Genomic DNA, 20,489 nt, shown 5'->3' on the forward strand with positions numbered 1-20,489 from the left:
AATAAAATCTTATAAAAAAAAATAAGAAGCAACACCTGCATAGTCACAGGTGGGCAGAAATGCTGTCTGTGCCAAGCAGAGATTGCACTTCTAAGATAGACTTCAGAGATTGCACTGATGGAGACTTCTTTCTCTTTGGAGGGGCTCACTCCTGGGAGCCTAGGTTTGTTGCTGATTTTGAATAAACTATGTAGAATCTGAAAGGGATGGGAGCTTGATTCCACAATGGGCTTAATCTTTGGGTGTGTGCTCTAGACTGTTCCCACAGCAGCCAGATGTCTGGTTGGGGCTTGTGCTTTGTAATCCAGGCATTGGTGCCAAGGATCTTAGTTTCTAGCTGGGTCAGCGGCTATGTTAGTCCTCTACATCCTCCAGCTTTTGGCATTGAGCCAGGTTTCTGGTCTTGGGATCCCTCCTTTCCTAAGGCACTAATTCATAGAGAGTAGGAAACCACATTACCTCAATAAAAAAAAGTACAATTAAAATACCTATATGGAGCTTGAATCTCCAGAGTTTTAAGTCCTAATCAGGAAGATAAGTTGAGCCTACAAAGAGATACAGGAGGTGGCATTGTGGATTGTGGAATGAATAATAAAAATGTGACCTAGTGAAGTGTCAGATGTGTGGAGGGAAGGCGTGTAAATGACCTGCTACTTTACATTTTTCCTAATCAGTGATCAGAGTCTTCTATTGGTGTCTTGAAATAGAACGTATTGGCCACTTGGTAAATGCCAGAAAACACATTGGGAACCATCAAACCGTTGGACCTGCTACACCATGATATACGCAATGGACATACCCACCCACAACCATCCCCCAGGTCCCTGTGCCTTTTGATGAAATTTTAGAGTGGAAAAGGTGGTTTTGCATAGTTGTTACTAATTTATTTGTGGCAAAGAAGAAAAACAATGACCTCAGCCTTGGCACTATTTCAAAACCTAATTCAAACCTCTCTGGGGTTGCAAAAAGTCACAACGAAAGCATAACTAATACTCCGGGGTGCATAAAAAGTGGTCCTGAATGAAGGTTTGCCTCAACTGATAACGTTCTTAGAAATCCGGGAACTCCGCCAGCCAGCACTGGCTGCCCCTCCCACCGCTCTTCCTCCTTCCCGGGGAAGTAGGGAACTTCCTGGAGGCCGAGGGGCACGGTGGGTCCTCCCTGGGCTGGGGGGTGGTGGATTCAGGACGCTCACCCGCACCCCCATCGGTCGACTGCCCGCGATCCGCGCACCCGAGCGATGGAGTCCTCCTGGCTCGAGACGCGCTGGGCGCGGCCCTTTTACCTGGCGTTCGTGTTCTGCCTGGCCCTGGCGCTTCTGCAGGCGATCAAGCTCTACCTGCGGAGGCAGCGGCTGCTGAGAGACCTGAGACCCTTCCCTGCGCCCCCCACCCACTGGTTCTATGGCCACCAGAAGGTAGACGGGCGGGAGGGCCCGAGGAGGCGTCCTTTCCACCCCTCCCAGATCAAACCTCGGCTGCCGCAGCTTCTTTCCCTAACGTCAGACTTGCTGTCTCACTAGCCTAGGGAGAAAGGGGGGTGCCCTGGAAACCCTGGAGGGGAATCTTCGGGGTTGGGAAGGGGGCTATCTAAACAGACTGAATCTGGAAAACAAAGGGTGGTTAACTGCCTCAAAGTTCTGCTCCACCAATCTCCTGCATTCAGGGACTGCATCTTTAAAAAGCTTCCACGTGTATCAAAAAAGAGAATTGTTGTCCTGTAGACATGTTATTCATTGCGGGAAATATTAAAATTGAACACAGAGAATTAACTTTCCTAAGATTTTGTTGACATGGGGAGACGTTTATTACCCTTTGGTTTCTCCTGGCCTCTAAATGCACCCCCACCTAGCCACCCACTCCCCTTCCTGGTTTGATTCATCGTACCAACTCTGGGGGGTGGGGGGGTTGGGGTGTGGGTGCTGGGACTACAAAAGGAAGACTGGCAACTGTGCTTAGGGGCCACACCAGGTGCAACTTAGAGAGGACATGAAGATAGTGGGTGATTGTGCTTTGATGGGGGCCGGGGACAAGGGGCTCTTGGGGGGGAAGAACAGTCGCTGCCCAGGAAGGAGGGAAAGTGGGAAGGACAGAACAGAATCTTAAGGGCTGGGCCTGGGTATCCAGGTTGTTGCCAGGCGAGCTGATGGGGGTCCCTTGGTGTCCCCATGCCAGGCCTGTCCCTTAGGCAGCCACTTTCAGCTCTGTCATCTATTTAAATCCTCGCTTGTCACCCCCATGTTTATTGCTGCCTATATACAATTGGAAAGACATGGAAGCAGCCCAAATGCCCAAAAGTAGATGACTGGATTAAAAAGATGTGGTACATATATACAATGGAATATTACTCAGCAACCAAAAAAAAAAAAACCACATATCTTTTGCAGCAACATGGATGGAGCTTGAAAAGATCATGCTTAGTGAGATAAGCCAGAAAGAAAAGGGAAAATACCTGATGGTTTCGCTCATAGCAGAGTATAATGGACCAGGCGAGAAAATAATAATAATAATGAACAGCCATATACCAGAGACATTTTATGAGGTGGAGTGGGGAATAGGATCAAAAACAGTGGGGGAGGGAAGTGCGCTGGACTATGGTGATGGCACATGGGTGATTTGGTGATGGGAAGCCCATGGGGATTACAACTGAGATGGAAAAAAATGCACAAAATGATGTAAAAATAAACTATTGTATTATTTTTTTAAAGAATATATATATATAAATAACTCAGCAGCATTCACCTTAGTATACTTTAGTGTAAATCCCCACCAGCACACTCTTGTAGCTCTTATTTTCATGCTACTTTCAGTTTATATCTAACCATCTGTGTGGTTAGATATCAAAAATAAAAAAAAAAATTTTTTTCCTTACTAACCTGTATTCTTCACAAATGAATGTGTTGTATTTATTTTGTTCTTCATTATTTTCACAAGATGTAGTATATTTGCTGGCATTGTGGGTGCTCACTAAGAATGAATGAATGAATGAATGAATACTATAAGTATTACTATAAGTAATATCATGTAAATTTATCCATTTGAAGGATTTCTGCAAATATCTTCAAAAACATAGAATTATTTCCTAAAAAAAAATGCTCACTTGTGTAATAATATTACACATTGCATTCCTTTGTTTTCTTATTGAAGTAACATTGGTTTATAACAGTGTCTCGAGTTCAGATGGACATCCTCATAAATCAATACCTGTACTTACATTGTTTGTGGTCATAAGTCTAGTTTCCTCATCCCCATGCCAGCGACCTGATTTACCATCTGCCCTCTCCCTTTCCCTTCTGGTAGCATTATTTTGTCCTTTTCTAAGTTTTTGTTTGTTTGTTTGTTTGCTTTTTTTACCTACCACTTCAGAGTGAAATCACATGATGTTTTGTTTTTCTCTGACTTATTTCACGAAGCCTAATACCCTCTAGTTTCATCCATGTTGTTGCAAATGGCAGGGTTTTATCTCTTCTTGTATACAGTTGTATAGTATTTTATTATGTGTATGTACCATATTTTCTTTACCCCGTCTTCTGTCTGCAAGTACTTAGGTTGTTTCCACTCCTTACCTATTGTCAATAATGCTGCATTGAATAAGGGAGCACATATATCTCTTTTTACGAAATCTTTGCTTCTTGATCTAATCAGCTACCAGCTACCATACCTTGAATTTCCAAGAGCTCTTCTCTTTCTTGCATCAATTATATACTACCTTGCAATGTGCTAAAAGTACCCTAAAAGTTAGTGATGTAAGCTGACTATCACCTATATCTGTCGTGATTCTGTTGGTCAGCATTTGAGCTGGACTAGACTATGAGGTTTTGCTCTTGTGAGCCCGGGTTCATTGATTTCAGCTTGGCTCATCCATGTGTCTGCTGTCAGCTTTTAGGTCAGGTAAAGACTGTCACATTAGATGCCTTGGTATATCTCCATTTGGTTCATTATCTTTCAGATAGCTGACCTTGGGATTCAGGATTCCAAGAATAGCAAGAGGTTTATAACCTTAATGTGCAAGTATTTCCTTTTTAAGTCTGAGTCATATTTGCACTGACCAAAAATAAGATACATGGTCAAATCCAAGGTCAGTATGGGAAAACGCTCTCAAAGTGTATAAATACAGACAGGCATTAACAAATTGAGGTCATTTTAGTGCATTTCTCCTTATGATAAAAATTTTATCTTGTTTCATGAAATGCCATAATATTTCTAAAGTATTAATCGCCTATTTTTTCTTTTTGTGTTTTAGCTCTGTATTTCTAACTAATAAATTACCCCAGTGGTCCACCTTGGTGGTGCAAGGGGTTAGTTGAGTCTCAGCACAATGAGGCTGTCTACAGCCACTGCAGCACAAGTTCCATCCCTTGCCAGGAGCTGACCCACCTGGCACAGCAGATCTCTTCTATTTTATCTGCTGCTCCCCTCAGCAGTGTATTTCAGTAGATCTGCCCGCTCTCCTCCCCACTCTGTCTTTGGTGAATCTTGTCACCCCCTGCATCTCTGGCCTATATCTCAGCTCTTGTATGCATAAATAAATCTTTTAAAATAAATAACTTATCCCAGCAACTTAAAACAACACTTATTATCTCACACAGTCTGTGAGGGTCAAGAATTTGGAAGTGGTGTTAATTAATCAGAGTGATTCTGACTCAGGGTCTTGCACAGGTTGCATGAGGTTATCTGGGGTGACAGTCACCTGAAGAGTCCACTGGGGCGAGGGAATCCACCTTCAAGCTCACTTACATGGTTGTTGACATGCCTCAGCTTCTCAATCCTTATTGGCTGATGTTCTGTTCTTCCCGCATGGACTATTCCTTAGGGCTGCTCATAACTAGGTGACTGCTCACCCCAAGTTGCATGGTTGTTTTCTGGTTTTGTTTCTGAACGTCTTGCCATATCCTAGAACCCTTTCATCCCAGGTAAGCCAAAGGAAGAGTCAGTCACCTTACTTTCCATGTGGCAACTGGCATCAGAGTTGAATCTAAGGTGAAAATTGCAATCTTTTATAACCTAATCTTGGGACTTTTACATGGTCACATCTGCTGTATAAATCCTGGAAAGTCCTTACCCAGTGTGGAGGAGACTAGTTAAGGAAGTGGGGGTTATTGGAGGTGGTTGTAGAAACTGGGTACCATAGTGTGTTTGGCTCTGCTGTTTGTGTTGAAGGCTGTCTGCAAATGTTTGGTGGTGTTTGGCTACCATTTTATCTGCTAGGGTGAGGCACTCCAAATGTTTGGAGGTCTTGTGTACTCTCCCCAAGAGCAAATTTGTTGGAAGATCAAGCTGTGTTTCCTTTTTCAGGTCTTTCTTCTACTGAAGAGCCTGCCCTGGCTGCTGGCACTCAGGGAAGCAGAGAAAGGGAGGGATGTAATCATTTGTTAGATAATCTTTCACTAAATCCTATTTTCAATTGGGTGTCTCATTCCTGCTCCCCACAATGCCTGATTTCTTCAAGTCTCAAAGCCTCTGTAGTTTGATTTCCCTAGAAAATAAAACCTTTAATCTTTTGTGGGACTTAAAGAGAACAGGAAGAGACCTGAGGTTTAACCAGCTCTTCCTTTAACCTTCAAATTCTTATTTAAGTTACTGCTTTCTGTTTTTTTAATTTTAAAAAATCTAATCTGATTCCCTTTCCCTCAGTTTCTCATTCCTCCACTTCTGTTTACTTTATTATTTGAGTTTGATTTTCATCTCTATACCTTCCAGAAATTATAACTGAGGAGGGCAAGTCAGAAGTTGGGTAAACTGAAAGTTGGGAAAGACTCAGTTCTGCCTGCCAACTCTTGAGACTGATATGTTAAAGCAGTGCTTCTCAGAATCTGTGCTAAAGTACCAGTTTTCCCCCAGGTCTATTTTAGATGTTTACTTTGACTTAAAACACACACACACATACACACACAAAGAAACTGCAGCAATGTCAAGTTATTATAGAATTTTCTAAATACTTAAGCACATTTTCTATAATTATCTCATCAAGGATGGGTTGATGTACATGTTCAGACTTCGAGTAGCACTGTGTTAAAATCTTCCACTCTCATTATGAATTTCTTCAATTCTAGTCATAGTTCTAATATTTATTTTTGCTTTATCAATTTTCAAGCATAGTGTGCATATAGATTTTGAATTATTGTGTTTTCCTGTAGACATCCTTTTCATTAATAAAATGCCCCTTTTTTATCTAGTGAGACTTCTTGCCTTAAACTCTCTTTTGTTTGACATTAGTGCATCTAAAAGGGCACACAATTCGCCCATTTGAAGTGTGTTAGTTTTTTGTGCACACAGTTGTACAACCATAACCGTAATCAATTTTAAAATATTTTATCATATCCAAAATAACCACAATACCAAAATCAAAAAAAAAAAAAAAAAACCTGTCATTCCCTAAGTGTTCCACCTCCTTCCCCTTCCCCCCAGTTCCCTCCCAGGCTATGATTAATCTTCTGTTTCCATATTCTGGATATATCATATAAACTAAATTAGACAACACAGGACTTCCGTGTCTAGCTTCTTTCATTTAGCAAAATGTTTTAAAGGACCACCCATATATATAGCGTATATCAGTACTTCATTCTTTTTAATTGCTGAATAACATTCAATTGTATGGATATACCAGATTTTGTTTATCCATTCATCAGTTGATAGACAGTTGAGTTTTTTCCAACTTTTGGCTATTTGAACATTTGTAAGCATTCTCTTGGGAGAATTTCACCTGGAGTGGAATCACTGGGTTAAAGGGAAACACTGTGTTTTAACTTTTTGGAGAACTAAAAGTTCTCTAAAAGTTCTCCAGATTGTTTGACATCCTCACCGGTAGTGTATGAAATTTCCAATTTCTCCACTTTCTTACCAACACTTGTTTTTCTTTTTTTCAAGTATATCACATTAAAATGTGATGTCTGTACACACTACAGTGTGTTTACCATCAAAGTCGCCAAGCATTTGGCTCCCTCTGGCCCATTTTCCCTGCCCCCCTATCTCTTCCCCTACTTGTAACCACAAGTCTGTTTTCTGTGGCTGTAAGTTTGTTTTGCTTTGTTCATTTTTTTAATATCCCACATGTGAGTAAAATCATATTTATCATTATTCAATTGACTTTATTTAACTTAGTGTAAAACCTTCAAAGTTCATCTGTATTATCATAAATGGCTAGATTTCATCATTTTTTTGATTGAGTATATATATATACATACATATATATATTTATATATACACACAACACACACACAACTGGTTCTTCAACACTTAGGTGGTGCCCTGTCTTGACTAGTATAAATAATGGTGAGATGAATATAAGAATGCATATTTCTTTCTTTTTAAATTAGTATTTTCATATTCTTTGGATAAATATCCAGAACTGTAGTAGCTGAATCATCTAGAAGGTATAGTCTTAATTTTTGAGACATGTCCATACTGTTTTTCATCATGGTTATACCAACCTACATTCCTACCAAGAGATGTTATTAGTGCTCTTTCACTTAGGAAAATTACAAGGTGGCAAGGATTTTAGGAACTCCGCATGTAATCTCATAACACCTTTGCCAAAACTCTGTTGATGATAAACATGAAGGTTTGTTTATTTCTGGAATATACCCCATTGATCTGCATGGTGATCTTTATATGAATACCACACTTTCTCCACTGCAGTTACTTCAGGACGGTAAAATGAAGAAGCTCGAGGAGTTTGTTGCAAACTACCCTTGTGCCTTTCCTTGCTGGATTGGGCCCTTCCAGGCATTTTTCTACATCTATGACCCGAACTATGCAAAGATTTTTCTGAGCAGAACAGGTAAGAAAAGGGGTCAGTCTCAGGAGCCTGCTCCCATAGGGTGATGTGAACAAACCCAAAGCAGGAATTCTGAAGCAGATTAGTACCCACACTGGAGAAAATGTGCAATAGGCCCTCTCAAGCCTGATGGGACTCCCTCATGGGCCCAGCCTCTTGTCTGGGTCAGCCTCCCCTGGGCTCTTTCAGGTCAGTGCATTGACACCTCAGGTTACCAGAGGCTTCTCCTACCTCTTCTTGGCTTTGAAACTTCAGTGGCAGCTCCAGTTCCCACCTCCAGTTCTCTTCCTGAGCATAAATCTTCAGGGAAGTTCAGAAACAGCTCTGTCTCTGTTGGTTCAATATAACCCGACTGCTAGACCACTAACTTGGCATCTGACCTCCTAGTTGTGGTTTTCTGCATGTGTTTGTTTTCTGCATATTTAACAGTTGTGTTCCCTTTTGGGGCTCAAGTCACATAACTCCCCTGTCCACTCTTTTCAAGGTTTCTGTGCTGAATTACTTCATAACACAAAATGAAAATGGCGAGTTTTTACTCCACAGCTTTGTAAATTGAGTCTGATAGTCCAAGCTTCCTTTCTTCCCTGTGCCATGGTCTCATGACTCTTAATAAAACAGCCTTTCCTTGAAAGTTTCCCTGTTTCCCATCCCCTACCCCACCCAGCCCACTCCTGACCCTTGCCATGCTCACCTCCAAGAACAAAGCTGTAAGAGACCCCATTAGGTTGGTGAGCACCCCTCTGCCTCTGCTGATTTGTACTTCACTTTGGTGTCTGGTGGCCCCTTCTCCGGGAGTTCATTTCCAGCAAGATGAAAGGATGTGACTTATCGCAACTCCTATTTGGGGAACTTTGTTATCCCCAGGCCATCTCTGTTTCTGTTAGAAAAAGTATACACAAGGAAAGAACCTGGGTATGTGCCAGTGAACCTCACGGCTGATCTCTGGCTCCCAAGCCAACACCTGTGGTTTCCCTGTGGCTTGCCAAGGACTGCAAGGAGCCTTGGGCTTCCTTTTGCTTGCCATTCGTAGTTAGTGCAGGAAATGGAGAGAACCTTCACTGACTTTGGTAATTCTCCCTGACACTGTTTTTTGTTTCCTGTTTGGCTCTGCAGATCCCAAGCCCACTCACCTGTACTCGTTCTTGATGCCTTGTGTGGGTACGTATGTGTAAGTGAGAGGAGGGGCCCGCTGCATACAAAACCGTTCCAGAAAATCTCAAATCTGAACTCAAAACTACTGAGTGGTAGAATATGGTAGCTACAGTTTATTTCAGGGAAAGATCCAGAGCAAGCACTTAGGTCAACATAGCTCAGTTTACCAGGAGCCTTCCTTATCCATTTCTTTCCCCAAAGTCTTGTTCTCAGGGCCACATCTCTGTCTTTAAAACTGTAGTGTTATCATCTGCATTTTTTATTGTGTCTTTTCTCTCATTTTCTTTTGTCTTTCCTTTTCTTTTTGGAGCTCCTCTATGTAAAATTGTGCTCCAAAAAAAAGGAAAAAAAGAAGGAAAAAAAAAACTTTGGAAAAAAAAAAAAAAAAAATAACTAAGAAAAAAAAATTGTGCTCCATGGCCCAATTTAGTATTATTCTCTGAGCAGATAAATTAAGACTTTCAGTTATACAACAGATGTCTATGCTAGACAAGGTAGGAATTAAATGAAAGGCTATAGGTTTTGGATTCAGAGCTACCTACATTCATTTCACTCCTCCCCTTCAGTCCCACTAACTAGTCAGGTGTGCTCCTGGGAAAGTCATCTAGCTTCTTTAAGCCTACGTTCCTTCATCTTTGAAAAAGAGGCTCAGGGCCTCCCTGGTGGCACCAGGGGTTAAAGCAAAGCACTGTGGGACTAACTGCAGGTACTGCAGCACAAGTTCAAGAGTTCTGTCCCCTGACTTGCCCGCTGCTCTCCTCAGCAGTGTATTTCAGTAGATCTGCCTGTTCTGTGCCCCACTCTGTCTCTGGTGAATCCTTTCAACCCCTGCACCTCTGGCCTGTACCTCAGTTCTTGTATGCATAAATGAATGACTCTTTCAAAAAAAAAAGAAAATGAAGCTCAGAGTAACATCTCTCGGTGGCCTAATGGCCAGCACTAGGCCTATGCCCAGCATCACAGGCCCAGCTGGCTGTAGGCTCTCAGGGGATGAGGTTATTGCATGTTAATAAGTGTAAGATCCTTTAAGAGCTGATCTTTATGACCTCCCTGGTAACAGGCAATAACCTTGGTGAGTGCTCCCATTTTGCATCAGTAACAGCTGTGGAGCTAGGAATTGAGAATGGGCTGTCAGGGAACACAGTGGGAACTCTTGTCTAGTTCTTTGTGAATTTTGTGTTGATGCTTTGCTTACAGAGGCTTTGGGAGTGGAGAGGGGATGAACGTTTGTTGTGTTTCTACTGTGAACTAGAGACCAAACTCATTGTGTCTATACCTTCATGTAATCTGCACAGCAATAAAGTGAAGTGAAGGATTTTATTATCACCCTTTATCACTGAGTAAACCAAACCTCAGGAAGGTTAAGTGACTTGCTCAGTTACTACCCAAGTAGTAACTGATGACGTCGGGATTAGACTCTTAGTGAGCTATAAAGCTCAATCTTGAGCTTCCTCAGAATGCTAAATACACCCAGCCCAAATGTAAACCTGTGAGCATTAGCCTGGCACCACTGTGCTGTGACTCCCTGTGTGTTATGTCTGTTGTCTCTGTCCTCGTGTCATTGAATAAAATGTCATGAGATTTTCTTCCTTTTATTTCTCAAGGAAAAGGGCTGGTGAATCTAGATGGCCCAAGGTGGTTCCAGCGCCGTCATTTACTAACTCCTGGATTCAGTTTTAACCTCTTGAAGTCCTATGTAGAGGTGATGGCCCATTCTGTGAACACGATGCTGGTAAGCGAAGGCATAAAAGTGCTTTGGTGTTTTGCAAAATGCTTCCAACCGAGAATATATTAGACATATGTTTAGTAGGTAGTGAAAAAAGTCAAAGGTGGATGAGTTCTAGAAATTAGCCAGTGTACAGGTACCAACTGAGCAATAGGTATCTATGTAAACCTTTGCTATGGCTCTCTGGGTGATTAAAAAAATAAACAGATGAGGATCTGACTCTCTATCTTATATATATTTTGAGATCCTACAGCAGTAAGCCAGGCACCAGGCAGTAAGACTCAAGATGTAAGTGGGAAGTGATGTGTATGGAAACAAGGAGCAACTAAAATAGCTTCTGATCCAGAGAAAACTCAGATTTGCCATAAAATACGAGCTGGATGTGAATCTGTGGATGATATGAGTGAGTGATTCTATGTACAGTGAGTCAGCATGAACAAACAGGGTTTGGACGTTGGAGTGGATTTGCTTAATGGCTACTGTGGAAGCACAATCCCATGCTTCCTGAGTGTGATCTGAAGCCAGCCTCCAGTGCTGAGGGCAAGAGAGACTAGAAAAAGAGGCAAAGGCAAAGCACTCCAGCTTGGAATGTGTAGCAGTTTCATGAGCAAGGGAATTGACAAGGTGTTGGCTTAGGTGGCCTCAAGATGAGAGTTCTGAAGTGATATGGAGGCGGTAACTGTTCAGTCATGGATACAGTCTGGTTAGTCTCAACATCACATGATACAGTCCACATTTTCTCAAGGCTGTATCAGGAGTGTGTCTTCTATATTCTGAAGGCAGAGTTGGGGAGGAACCTCCAATGTGGTGATGATAATGTTGTTGCTCTTGCTTCTTTGTGCAGGAGAAGTGGGAGAGGATTTGCAGCACTCAGGACACGGCTTTGGAGGTCTCTGAGCACATCAGCTTGATGACCCTGGACATACTCATGAAGTGTGCTTTCAGCTGGGAGACCGACTGCCAGATAAATAGGTCAGTGACAGGAGGGCCAAAAGAAGTCACTACTCACCATTGAGTCACCATTAAGTCATTTATTAACATAGCACCCCCACTTTCTCTTATAGCACCCAAGATCTGTATGTAAACGCCATGGTTGAAGCCAGCAAAATCATCTTTTATGACATGCATAATTTCTTCCATCACCAAGACATAATTTTCAAATTCAGCCCTGAGGGCCACCGCTTACAGGAGATAAGCAACATGTTGCATGAGTGCACAGGTATTTCTTGGGTTTGAGTTGCCCAACTTTATGTACTCAGCACTGTTCTGTGTCTTCTAGAGGAACATCCCTCTGTGCGGAAAGGGAAAGATTGCTTGTTCTTTCATGTAGCTTTGATATGGGCACTGCTGAAATGAAATGCAAGACCTCTAGAAGCATTTGCTTTGTCCACAGTAGTAATCATGTCAAGGGGTTTCTGTTATTTTCATGTTTTTATCATGCACAGTTATTACTTGTACAAATATAACAGAGTGGACATTGCAGATTTCAAAACATATGTGGAATATGACTTTTGAGCTGTAACTCAAGAAAGGATAGCAAGCCAAACATTTCTGTGACATTGGTGTGAATAGGGAAACAGAGTAAATGTGGACATGGAAAAGGGAAAGGGGGAGTTGTTTAACAAGTGTAAAGTTTCAGTTAGGTAAGAAGAGTAAATGCTAGAGACCTGCTATCTAGAATGGTACCTACAGTAACATTGTTGTCCTGCTCACATAAAACTTTACTAAGGGGGTAGAGCCTAGGGAAAGTGTTCTTACTGCAACAACAACCAAATAAATGAAAACAAACTGATTTCAAAAATAGCTCTAGCAAAATATAAACATATTACTTGAGATAGGCTAAGTTTTTAAGCAATTCAACGTTACTTGTCTTGAATACCCTATCAGAGAATACTTATCAAGCAGTTAATTAATCCTTCCTCAGCACCACTACTTCTTAGCAGTGTGACTTTGGGCAAGTTACTTGCTGCTTTGTGTCAATGTCATCTGTAAAATGGGGGTAAAAAACCTATCTCATAAGGTTTCGGTGATAATTACATACGTTACTATATGTAAAGGGCTTAGGACAGTGCCTGCCCTGCAGAAGCCCAAGTCTGCCCCCAGGAAACTAACAAGACATCAGCCTACACACACTCACATGCAGAGCAACACCTGTGAACGTTGGTGATGCACCCACACCTGAAGGCATCCCAGTTACATTGCCTCTCTAGTTATCAAGTGTGTTTTGGTCTTTTGTGTTTGTCTTTGGAGTTTTGAGCAAAGCTGAGCATCTGATAGGAAAATAAACTGCTGCAAAAATTAAATTTTTTTAAGATTTATTTATTTATGCATACAAGAACTGTGGTGCAGGCCAGAGGTGCAGTGGGGTGAGAGGATTCACCAGAGACAGAGTGGGGAGCAGAACAGGCAGATCTAATGAAACACACTGCTGAGGGGAGCAGCGGGTGAGAAAGGAGAGGTCTGCTGCTCCATGTGCGTCAGCTCCCTGGCTGGGATAGAACCCATGCTGCAGTGGCTGCAGAAAGCTTCAAAGTACTGCACTTTAACCCCTTGCTCCACCAGAGAGGACCAAAAATTAAATCTGCTTGATAGAACGTACCCACTCTGACCTCAGGAAATTGGGCAAAATTTGATGTTATTTGTAGGCTATGGCTTGTTCTGTAATTTGTCTTATTTTGTTTTACTTTGCTATTGCTTTGTAATGGGGAATTATTATTCCACCTCAGAAAAAATAATTCAGGATAGAAAGAAGTCCCTCGAGAATGAGGAGCAGGATAACACTCAGAAGAGGAATTACCAGGATTTTCTGGATATTCTCCTTTCTGCCCAGGTAGATGTCTCAAATTTCTGAACCTGCTCATTTATATAGTTAACTATATGGACGAGTGTGGAGAAGGGGAAGCAAAAGAAAATAAGTCAGCTAAATTTATCAGTGTTGAACTGATGGGATGCCTCCATGCAGTTTGAAGTAAAGATGGAATTCTGCAATTCTCATTAAAGGGGATCTGTAAGACTAATTTTCCACTGATTTAACAGGACTTGGCGATTATCACAAAGATAACCCATTTACTGGGTTCATGGCAACACAAGAAAATGGGTCATTTAGTAAGTTGGGGAAATGCTGAGGAAGAGGTGCTAGAAAATCTTGTAGGATGTTTGCAAGGATTCTTGAAAGGCCTGTTTCCTTATCTAACCTTTTTTTGAGCAAGTGCGGTTCATCTATGTATTCTTTGAACTGCATTAAAATTGGAATTCTCCTGTGAAACTCTAATTCTACCCTAATGTTGTTATTTGATTGGGGTTCCAATCAGCTACAAACTGATGTTGCATACAAATGTCTCTGCTATACTTTCTAGGCTGAATATGGCGACAGCTTCTCGGATTCTGACCTGCAGTCCGAAGTGAACACATTTGTGTTAGCTGGCCACGACAGTTCGGCCAGGGCCATCTCCTACCTGCTCTACCATCTGGCTATGAACCCCGAGCACCAGGAGAGATGCCGGGAGGAGATCAGAGGCGTCCTGGGGGACGGGGCTTCCATCACCTGGTACGCGCTGAATCCCAAAACATTTCCCCCTCGTTCTTCTTTGGGTAATTTGCTCTCTTATTCCCTGGTACATTGGTGACCACAGATGTGTATATGTGGAAGCTGAGGTAGGCTACTATTCTGATGTTTTTCTTCAGGGCCTAAAATTATCTATCTTTGGCAAAAGAAGTCTACTCTCCCATCTGCTTCACTGTTTTTCTAACGAGTGGCTTGCAAAGTGGCCTAGTTCTTTCTTTTACCCAGGCTGTGGGGCACTGGAGATGAAATTTGATCCTGGATTTGCATTTAGAGCTTAAGTGATAGGGCTCAAAGGGGGTTCCTTTTCCGAGAGGCTGTTTGAGCCTCTGCGTTATTTAGACCTCACTGGAGACATCCTCTCCTGTCCCTTTGTCACAAGTTTCACTGCTTGGAGTTAGCTTTGGGCTTTGGACATAGTACTAGATGATACACGCTTGACTGAGCTTGATGAATATGGGCTGAGGATATTATTAGTACTGAGGCCGGAAAACAAGGTACAGGATTTGAACATCCCATGGTGTCATGAAGATATTTACAGTTCTTTGGGCCTTTTTCCTATGGGACCTCGGTGGATTCTGAGGCAGATGGATCCCACTTATAGCATTCTCAGACCTAAACTGGTTGGCAAGAAGCTTAACCTGATGCTGATATTTCCTGAGAACAAACATCAAATGAGGAATGTATATCAACAATTACAGACTAGATCTGGAATCTCACTTCCCTTCTCTGTCCCTTTGTCCTCACAGGGAACAGCTGGGTGAGATGTCTTACACCACAATGTGCATCAAGGAGTCGCTCCGACTGGCCCCTCCAATCCCGTCCATTTCCAGGGAACTCAGCAAGCCCATGACCTTCCCTGATGGACACTCCTTGCCTGCAGGTATTTGCAGTCTTTATCTAACCACTTCCTACCACCTGGGCTCCTGGAAACCACAGTGCCAAGATTAGCAGGCTTCTCAACTCCTGGAGAAATAAAAAGACAATCTTAAGGATTGGGCACTTAGTCAGAGCTCAGTAGTCATGACCAGATCCGATGTGGGTTTCAGAGTTCCCAAAGGTCAAAGCCATTTGCAGCAAAGCCATGCCCAGAACCCATAACTCCAGAATCCTTCTTCTACTGTAGGGTTTCTTCTACTGTAGGATTTCTTTCTAAGATAATCCTTATTTGGCTGATTTTAAGACCCAGGTGAGACACATGCAACCATTCTCTAGAAGACCCAAAGGGGGTCTTTGGCTTCATCGCATATCACCCTTATAAATATGCAACACTTAGTAGCTTGTATAGAGCCTTCAAACACATTATCTCAGTAAATGGTGCTTTCCCATTTAAAAAGCATTCTCCAATATTCTTGGTATAGCCAGATACCCACTGTGAACCCAGCATGCAGTGAGCAGAGCTGAAACTTGCACAGAGGTCGGTAGCTGGCACCCAGTGTCCTTCAGAACAGCAGTTTTGTTTTTGTTTTTTGTTTTAGCAGAGCAAGTAGGAGACAAAGGGGTCGTAAGAGACAAGCTCCTTCTCTGCTTGAGTGTTCTATTAACCCTTGGAACAAGCTAACAGGCTTACTTGTAGCAAACACCAGCAGCCTATCACTTCCTGTGATGTTGTTAATGGATCCAGAGTTCATTTACCACGATTATTTCTGGTAACTGAATATTCTAATTCCCCTGCCTTTTTTTAAACTACCAAAGCATGAATATTTTCCTAAATTCCCCACCTCCACGTAAGAATCGCAGCAATAATAACTTGTCATTGGACCCACTCGATGGCATTAACCCATATGGTCCCAAGGGTGTGCTTTGTATTTATTAACAGATAAGGAATTTTCAGGGGCAGAACAGAAAACATGAGCATGGGTTATTTTGCTGGGTCATTAGGATCGTTGGGATAGAATTAGGTATTAAATAAATCATTGCTTTGAAAACTGAGAGACCACCCATGGCTCATCTGTGAGCTGAGGCTGCTGGCATCAGCCACTGAACATAGAACACTGCCAGAAGCAGCTCTTTCCCTCCTAGAAGACAAGTCTTACTGAAGAGCAGTGTAAAAGTAGGCCACAACTTGCTTTTTCTCATGTAATCTCTTTTATTTCCTTCCTTTCCTAGGAATAACTGTGGTTCTCAGTATTTGGGGTCTTCACCACAATCCTACCATTTGGGAACACCCAAAGGTATAACGGTCTTGCATGTGAATGTTTCAGATCTCTAAAACATTCAGAGTGCAGATCTGGAGAGGCAAAAAAGAAGTGTTAGCTCTGCTTGGAAGTGGCTGACCAGTTAAAGCAGATTACACAAAAACAAACATAATATCCGAAAGTATCATTCTTTTCCTCTTCCCCTACTTTCACTTTATCTTGACTTTAAACGACTAGATCAGCATAATGTCATGCAATCTGCTCTAACTTGTCATAGCCTGACTCCAGCCATTTACCTGGCAAACCCTACCACGTATTTCCCTGCATATCTGCATGAATATAGACTGTCAACTTAGTCATTCAAGCAACTCACACCCCCTCCCCCTTGGCTGGTTGTAACAGTCAGGATTCTGGGAGGAAATCATGACACACTTGGGGAGAATTGTATAAAGGGATTATGCACAGAGGCATGGGTGGGTCCAGGTACAGATAACTGGTGGTGCAGATAACTGCAGAAGTTCTTACTACCCCTAGGACTGACAGGACACAGAAGATGGGGTTACAGAACCCAGAGATTGCCGCTGGGAAAGACCTCCAGGCCAGGATGGTGGTCTGTAGGAGAGCATACGGCCAACCTGACACAGCCTGGAAGGAAGAGCCCAGGGAATAAATATCTTGACACTCTCTTTACCACACCGATCCCAGTCAGTGCTTTTTATTGGCCAGCCCCCCCAAAAAAGTCCATAGGGGTCAGCTTCTTGGAGCCTAGAGCAGGATGGGAGAGGGAGGTGGGAAGGCAAGTCTCAGCAGCAGGGGATCGCAATATCCTTGCAGTTCACCTTCTAGTCGATGCAGTCTGACCTCCAAGGTGAAAATAGTGCTTCCAGCTGCTGGATGGCTGCTTTGCCCTTAGTTTGGGTGACTGGTCAAATGGCAAAGCAGGTAAGATCTGGGGGTCTCGAGTTGCCCTTTGAAAAACAGCTCGTTGGAATAGAGATATGCTGGGAATATAAAGTACGTGTAGGATTTTGAATAGTCCCCATATAAAAATTATGAATTATTTCCTTCATGATTATTTAAATTGACTACTCATTCAGTGACAGTATATCTATAGAATAAACTGATTAAAATGAATATTACCTTTTCAAAATGTGGTTTCCCATGACATTTGGACTGACATATGGGATGTGACTCACAGTCTAGTACTGTTGATCTGTGCTAAGTAAACACCACATTTGCTCGAGGTGTTTTGGGTCTGATGGTGGTGTCACCTCTCATTTCAGGTCTTTGACCCCTTGAGGTTCTCTCAGAAGAATTCTGATCAAAGACACCCCCATTCCTTCCTACCCTTCTCAGCTGGACCCAGGTGAAGACAATTTGGGTCACTGAAAATGCACGGTATTCACTTGGCAACAGCTCGCTCCCATCAGCCCCTGTGTTCCATACATTCTTCCATGGAACCCTGTCTCAGGGCTTGAGAAACCTCTTAGCGCCTGATAGGGTCAGTTAGTCTCACAAATCACAGTGCCATTCTGTGTCAATCCTACAGCATCAACCCTTGGAAAGTTGCCCACGGTGAGAGCTGTTAGTCAGAGGCTCAGCACAGTCCACCTTCATTGCAGGAGAGATTTTTTATCTCATTCTTCTTGAGGTGATTTGACATATAAAATTGTAAGAGAAAGTACGTATTGTGAAAGGACCCCACCTCATCGAATCAATGCATCTTTCACCTCACGTCTTTTTTTCCTTCAGAATTTTTTTTTATTTATGCATACAGAACTGGGGTACAGGTCAGAGTTGTGAAAGGACCCCACCTCATCGAATCAATGCATCTTTCACCTCACGTCTTTTTTTCCTCAAAAATTTTTTTTTATTTATGCATACAGAACTGGGGTACAGGTCAGAGATGTGGGGGCGGTGAGAGGCTTCACCAGAGCCAGAGTTGGGAGCAGAACAGGCAGATCGTGGAAGTTCACTGCTGAGGGGAGCAGCGGCGGATCTGGAGAGGTCTGCCACGCCACGTGGTTGGGGGGGCGGGTGAAGGGGGGGAAAGGAGCTCGCCAGGAGGCGGCTGCAGCGTTTGCAGCGCTGCTCCTAACCCGCTGCGCCACTAGGGGGGGGCCTCACCTCACATATTTATCTTGTTTCTGTGCATTAGAAAATTTAAGTTCTACTTTCTTAGAAAATTTTTTTTTTACATAGAGTCTCAGCAACTACAGTCACTGTTGTACATTAGATCCCAGTGAAGTAATTCTGTGAGCAACTTAGGCGCTCCCTTGTTTACGAGAGATGATCTCAGCCTCCCAGGCCCTATGGAGCAGGAACCACTGTAAACACAAAGTCCAACAGTCTGTAGGGCATTTAGTATTGGCTTTACTGTGATGTTTTATCAGAGAGGAGAAACCCCATTTCTTCAAGTGTGTCCTTTTCCTTGGTGTTTGCAGGAACTGCATCGGAGAGCACCTTGCCATGGCTGAGCTGAAGGTGGCCATTGCGTTGATTCTGCTCCACTTCAGGGTGATTCCAGACCCCACCAGACCTCTCCTCTTCTTGCCCCAGACTGTCCCCAAACCCCAACATGGGCTGCACGTGTGCCTGAAGAAACTCACTAAATGCTAGGGCCCCAAACAAATACCCTATATATCTGTTTTGAATTTAAAGCACAGCCATGGTCTAAGAAAAAGGAAAGAATGAAAATATGGTGGAACGGGAGGGGTGGGAAGATGGGGGTCTCTGCACATTATCCAAAAACATTTCCAGATGACAGTGTCACCTAGCTCTATCTCTATATGCCTTTGGAGGGTTTTCAGATCTGTTCTGTTTGATTCAGACTATTAATGCAATGTACCAAGATTTTTGTTAGGTTACTTTATTTTCTGTTGTTTCTTAAAATGGCTCGCAGGTGTATAGCAGGTGTATGTGTGCTTGCTGTAAAGATATCCAATACTAGAAAAGCCTGTAGAGTAAGAGTAAAATTCCTGCTTCACGTGGCTCATACCAATCTTACTATTTTTTCCAAAACACAGAATCATTTGGTATGCATTCTTTCAGACTTCTCCTATACATTCCCTATGCACGTTTGTGTGAGTGTGTGTGTGTGTATTTTTGCAGGTGGGATCACATTCACATTGTTCTTGCATTTTTCATTTAATAAAAGTACCTCTCATTCCTAGTTATAGGGATTAATGCTAATATTAATTCTATAGTATGGATGCTCTGCAATTTAACTATTTCACTATTACTAAACATGTAAGTTATTTTATACAAAATACTTATTGCCCAGTGTGTTTATCTTTATCTTGTACTCGGACTATTATATTATCTATGTTTATTTTTTATATGGAATTTGCTTTTTTCTTGGTTCCTGTGAGTTCTTAGTACATTGTGGATAAAAATCCTTGGTTGTAAATTCCCTTTATAATTATTTTACTTTTAGAAAGCTGTATTTATGGTGTGTGTTAACATATGAAGCTTCTAAATTTTCATGAAGTAAAATATGGCTTTTCTTTGTAGTTTTTTGTGTTGGTTTTTTCATGTTAAATAAGAGTCCTTTGAGCAATTATCAAAATATTCTACATATTTTTCTGGTGCTAACAACTCTCAGGCAAACTATATGGAAATATCTTAATGGTTTTCACATTCATTTGGTGTTTAAGTGCCTATCAGATGCTGTGATAATCACCGAGGATTCAGTATATTAATAGACATGACCTTAATGAAGCTTATATTCCAAAGTGGAAGATGGGTAAAAAAAAGTGTCATAAGTGCATTGGAGGAAATGGGTTGGTTGAGCTAAGTAGTAGTGAGATTTCTTTACACTGGGTTTTTAGGGAAGCCCTTCTCAAGAAGCTGACATATAAGGAAAGGCCTGAAAGATAGTAATGGAAGCCACACTATTTAACATGAGCCTTCTGTTAACAAAACTACAGCAAAGAGTTAAATGATTTCAATAGCCCCTGAAATCAAAGGCACTTGGCCAAGTGAAAGCAAACTGATCTTCACTGTCTGAAATGATAGTGAAAAGAAAGCTCTGGTCACATCAATAACATCTACCAGAACAGACAGAAAAACCCCAAGTAGAACTTAAGCAAGATAAAAATGTCTCCCTCATGAGAGGTGCTGAGGAGATGGGTGG

General features: G+C 42.2%; 1 protein-coding gene across 1 annotated transcript; it reads left to right on the forward strand.

The window, feature by feature from the left end:
- The first annotated feature begins 1,086 nt into the window (after nt 1–1,086).
- Nucleotides 1,087–19,859, forward strand: LOC101629287 (cytochrome P450 4X1). The gene is made up of 12 exons (XM_004678975.2): nt 1,087–1,417; nt 7,638–7,779; nt 8,890–8,934; nt 10,533–10,660; nt 11,499–11,626; nt 11,719–11,873; nt 13,381–13,484; nt 14,011–14,201; nt 14,966–15,099; nt 16,326–16,390; nt 17,638–17,720; nt 18,799–19,859. The coding sequence occupies exons 1-12, from the start codon at nt 1,241–1,243 to the stop codon at nt 18,971–18,973; spliced, it is 1,527 nt and encodes a 508-aa protein (XP_004679032.1). The 5' UTR covers nt 1,087–1,240; the 3' UTR covers nt 18,974–19,859.
- The last annotated feature ends 630 nt before the right edge of the window (nt 19,860–20,489 follow it).

This window comes from Condylura cristata, unplaced genomic scaffold (genome assembly GCF_000260355.1).
Source record: "Condylura cristata isolate star-nosed mole 26May11 unplaced genomic scaffold, ConCri1.0 scaffold00008, whole genome shotgun sequence".
Classification (NCBI taxonomy): Eukaryota; Metazoa; Chordata; class Mammalia; order Eulipotyphla; family Talpidae; genus Condylura; species Condylura cristata.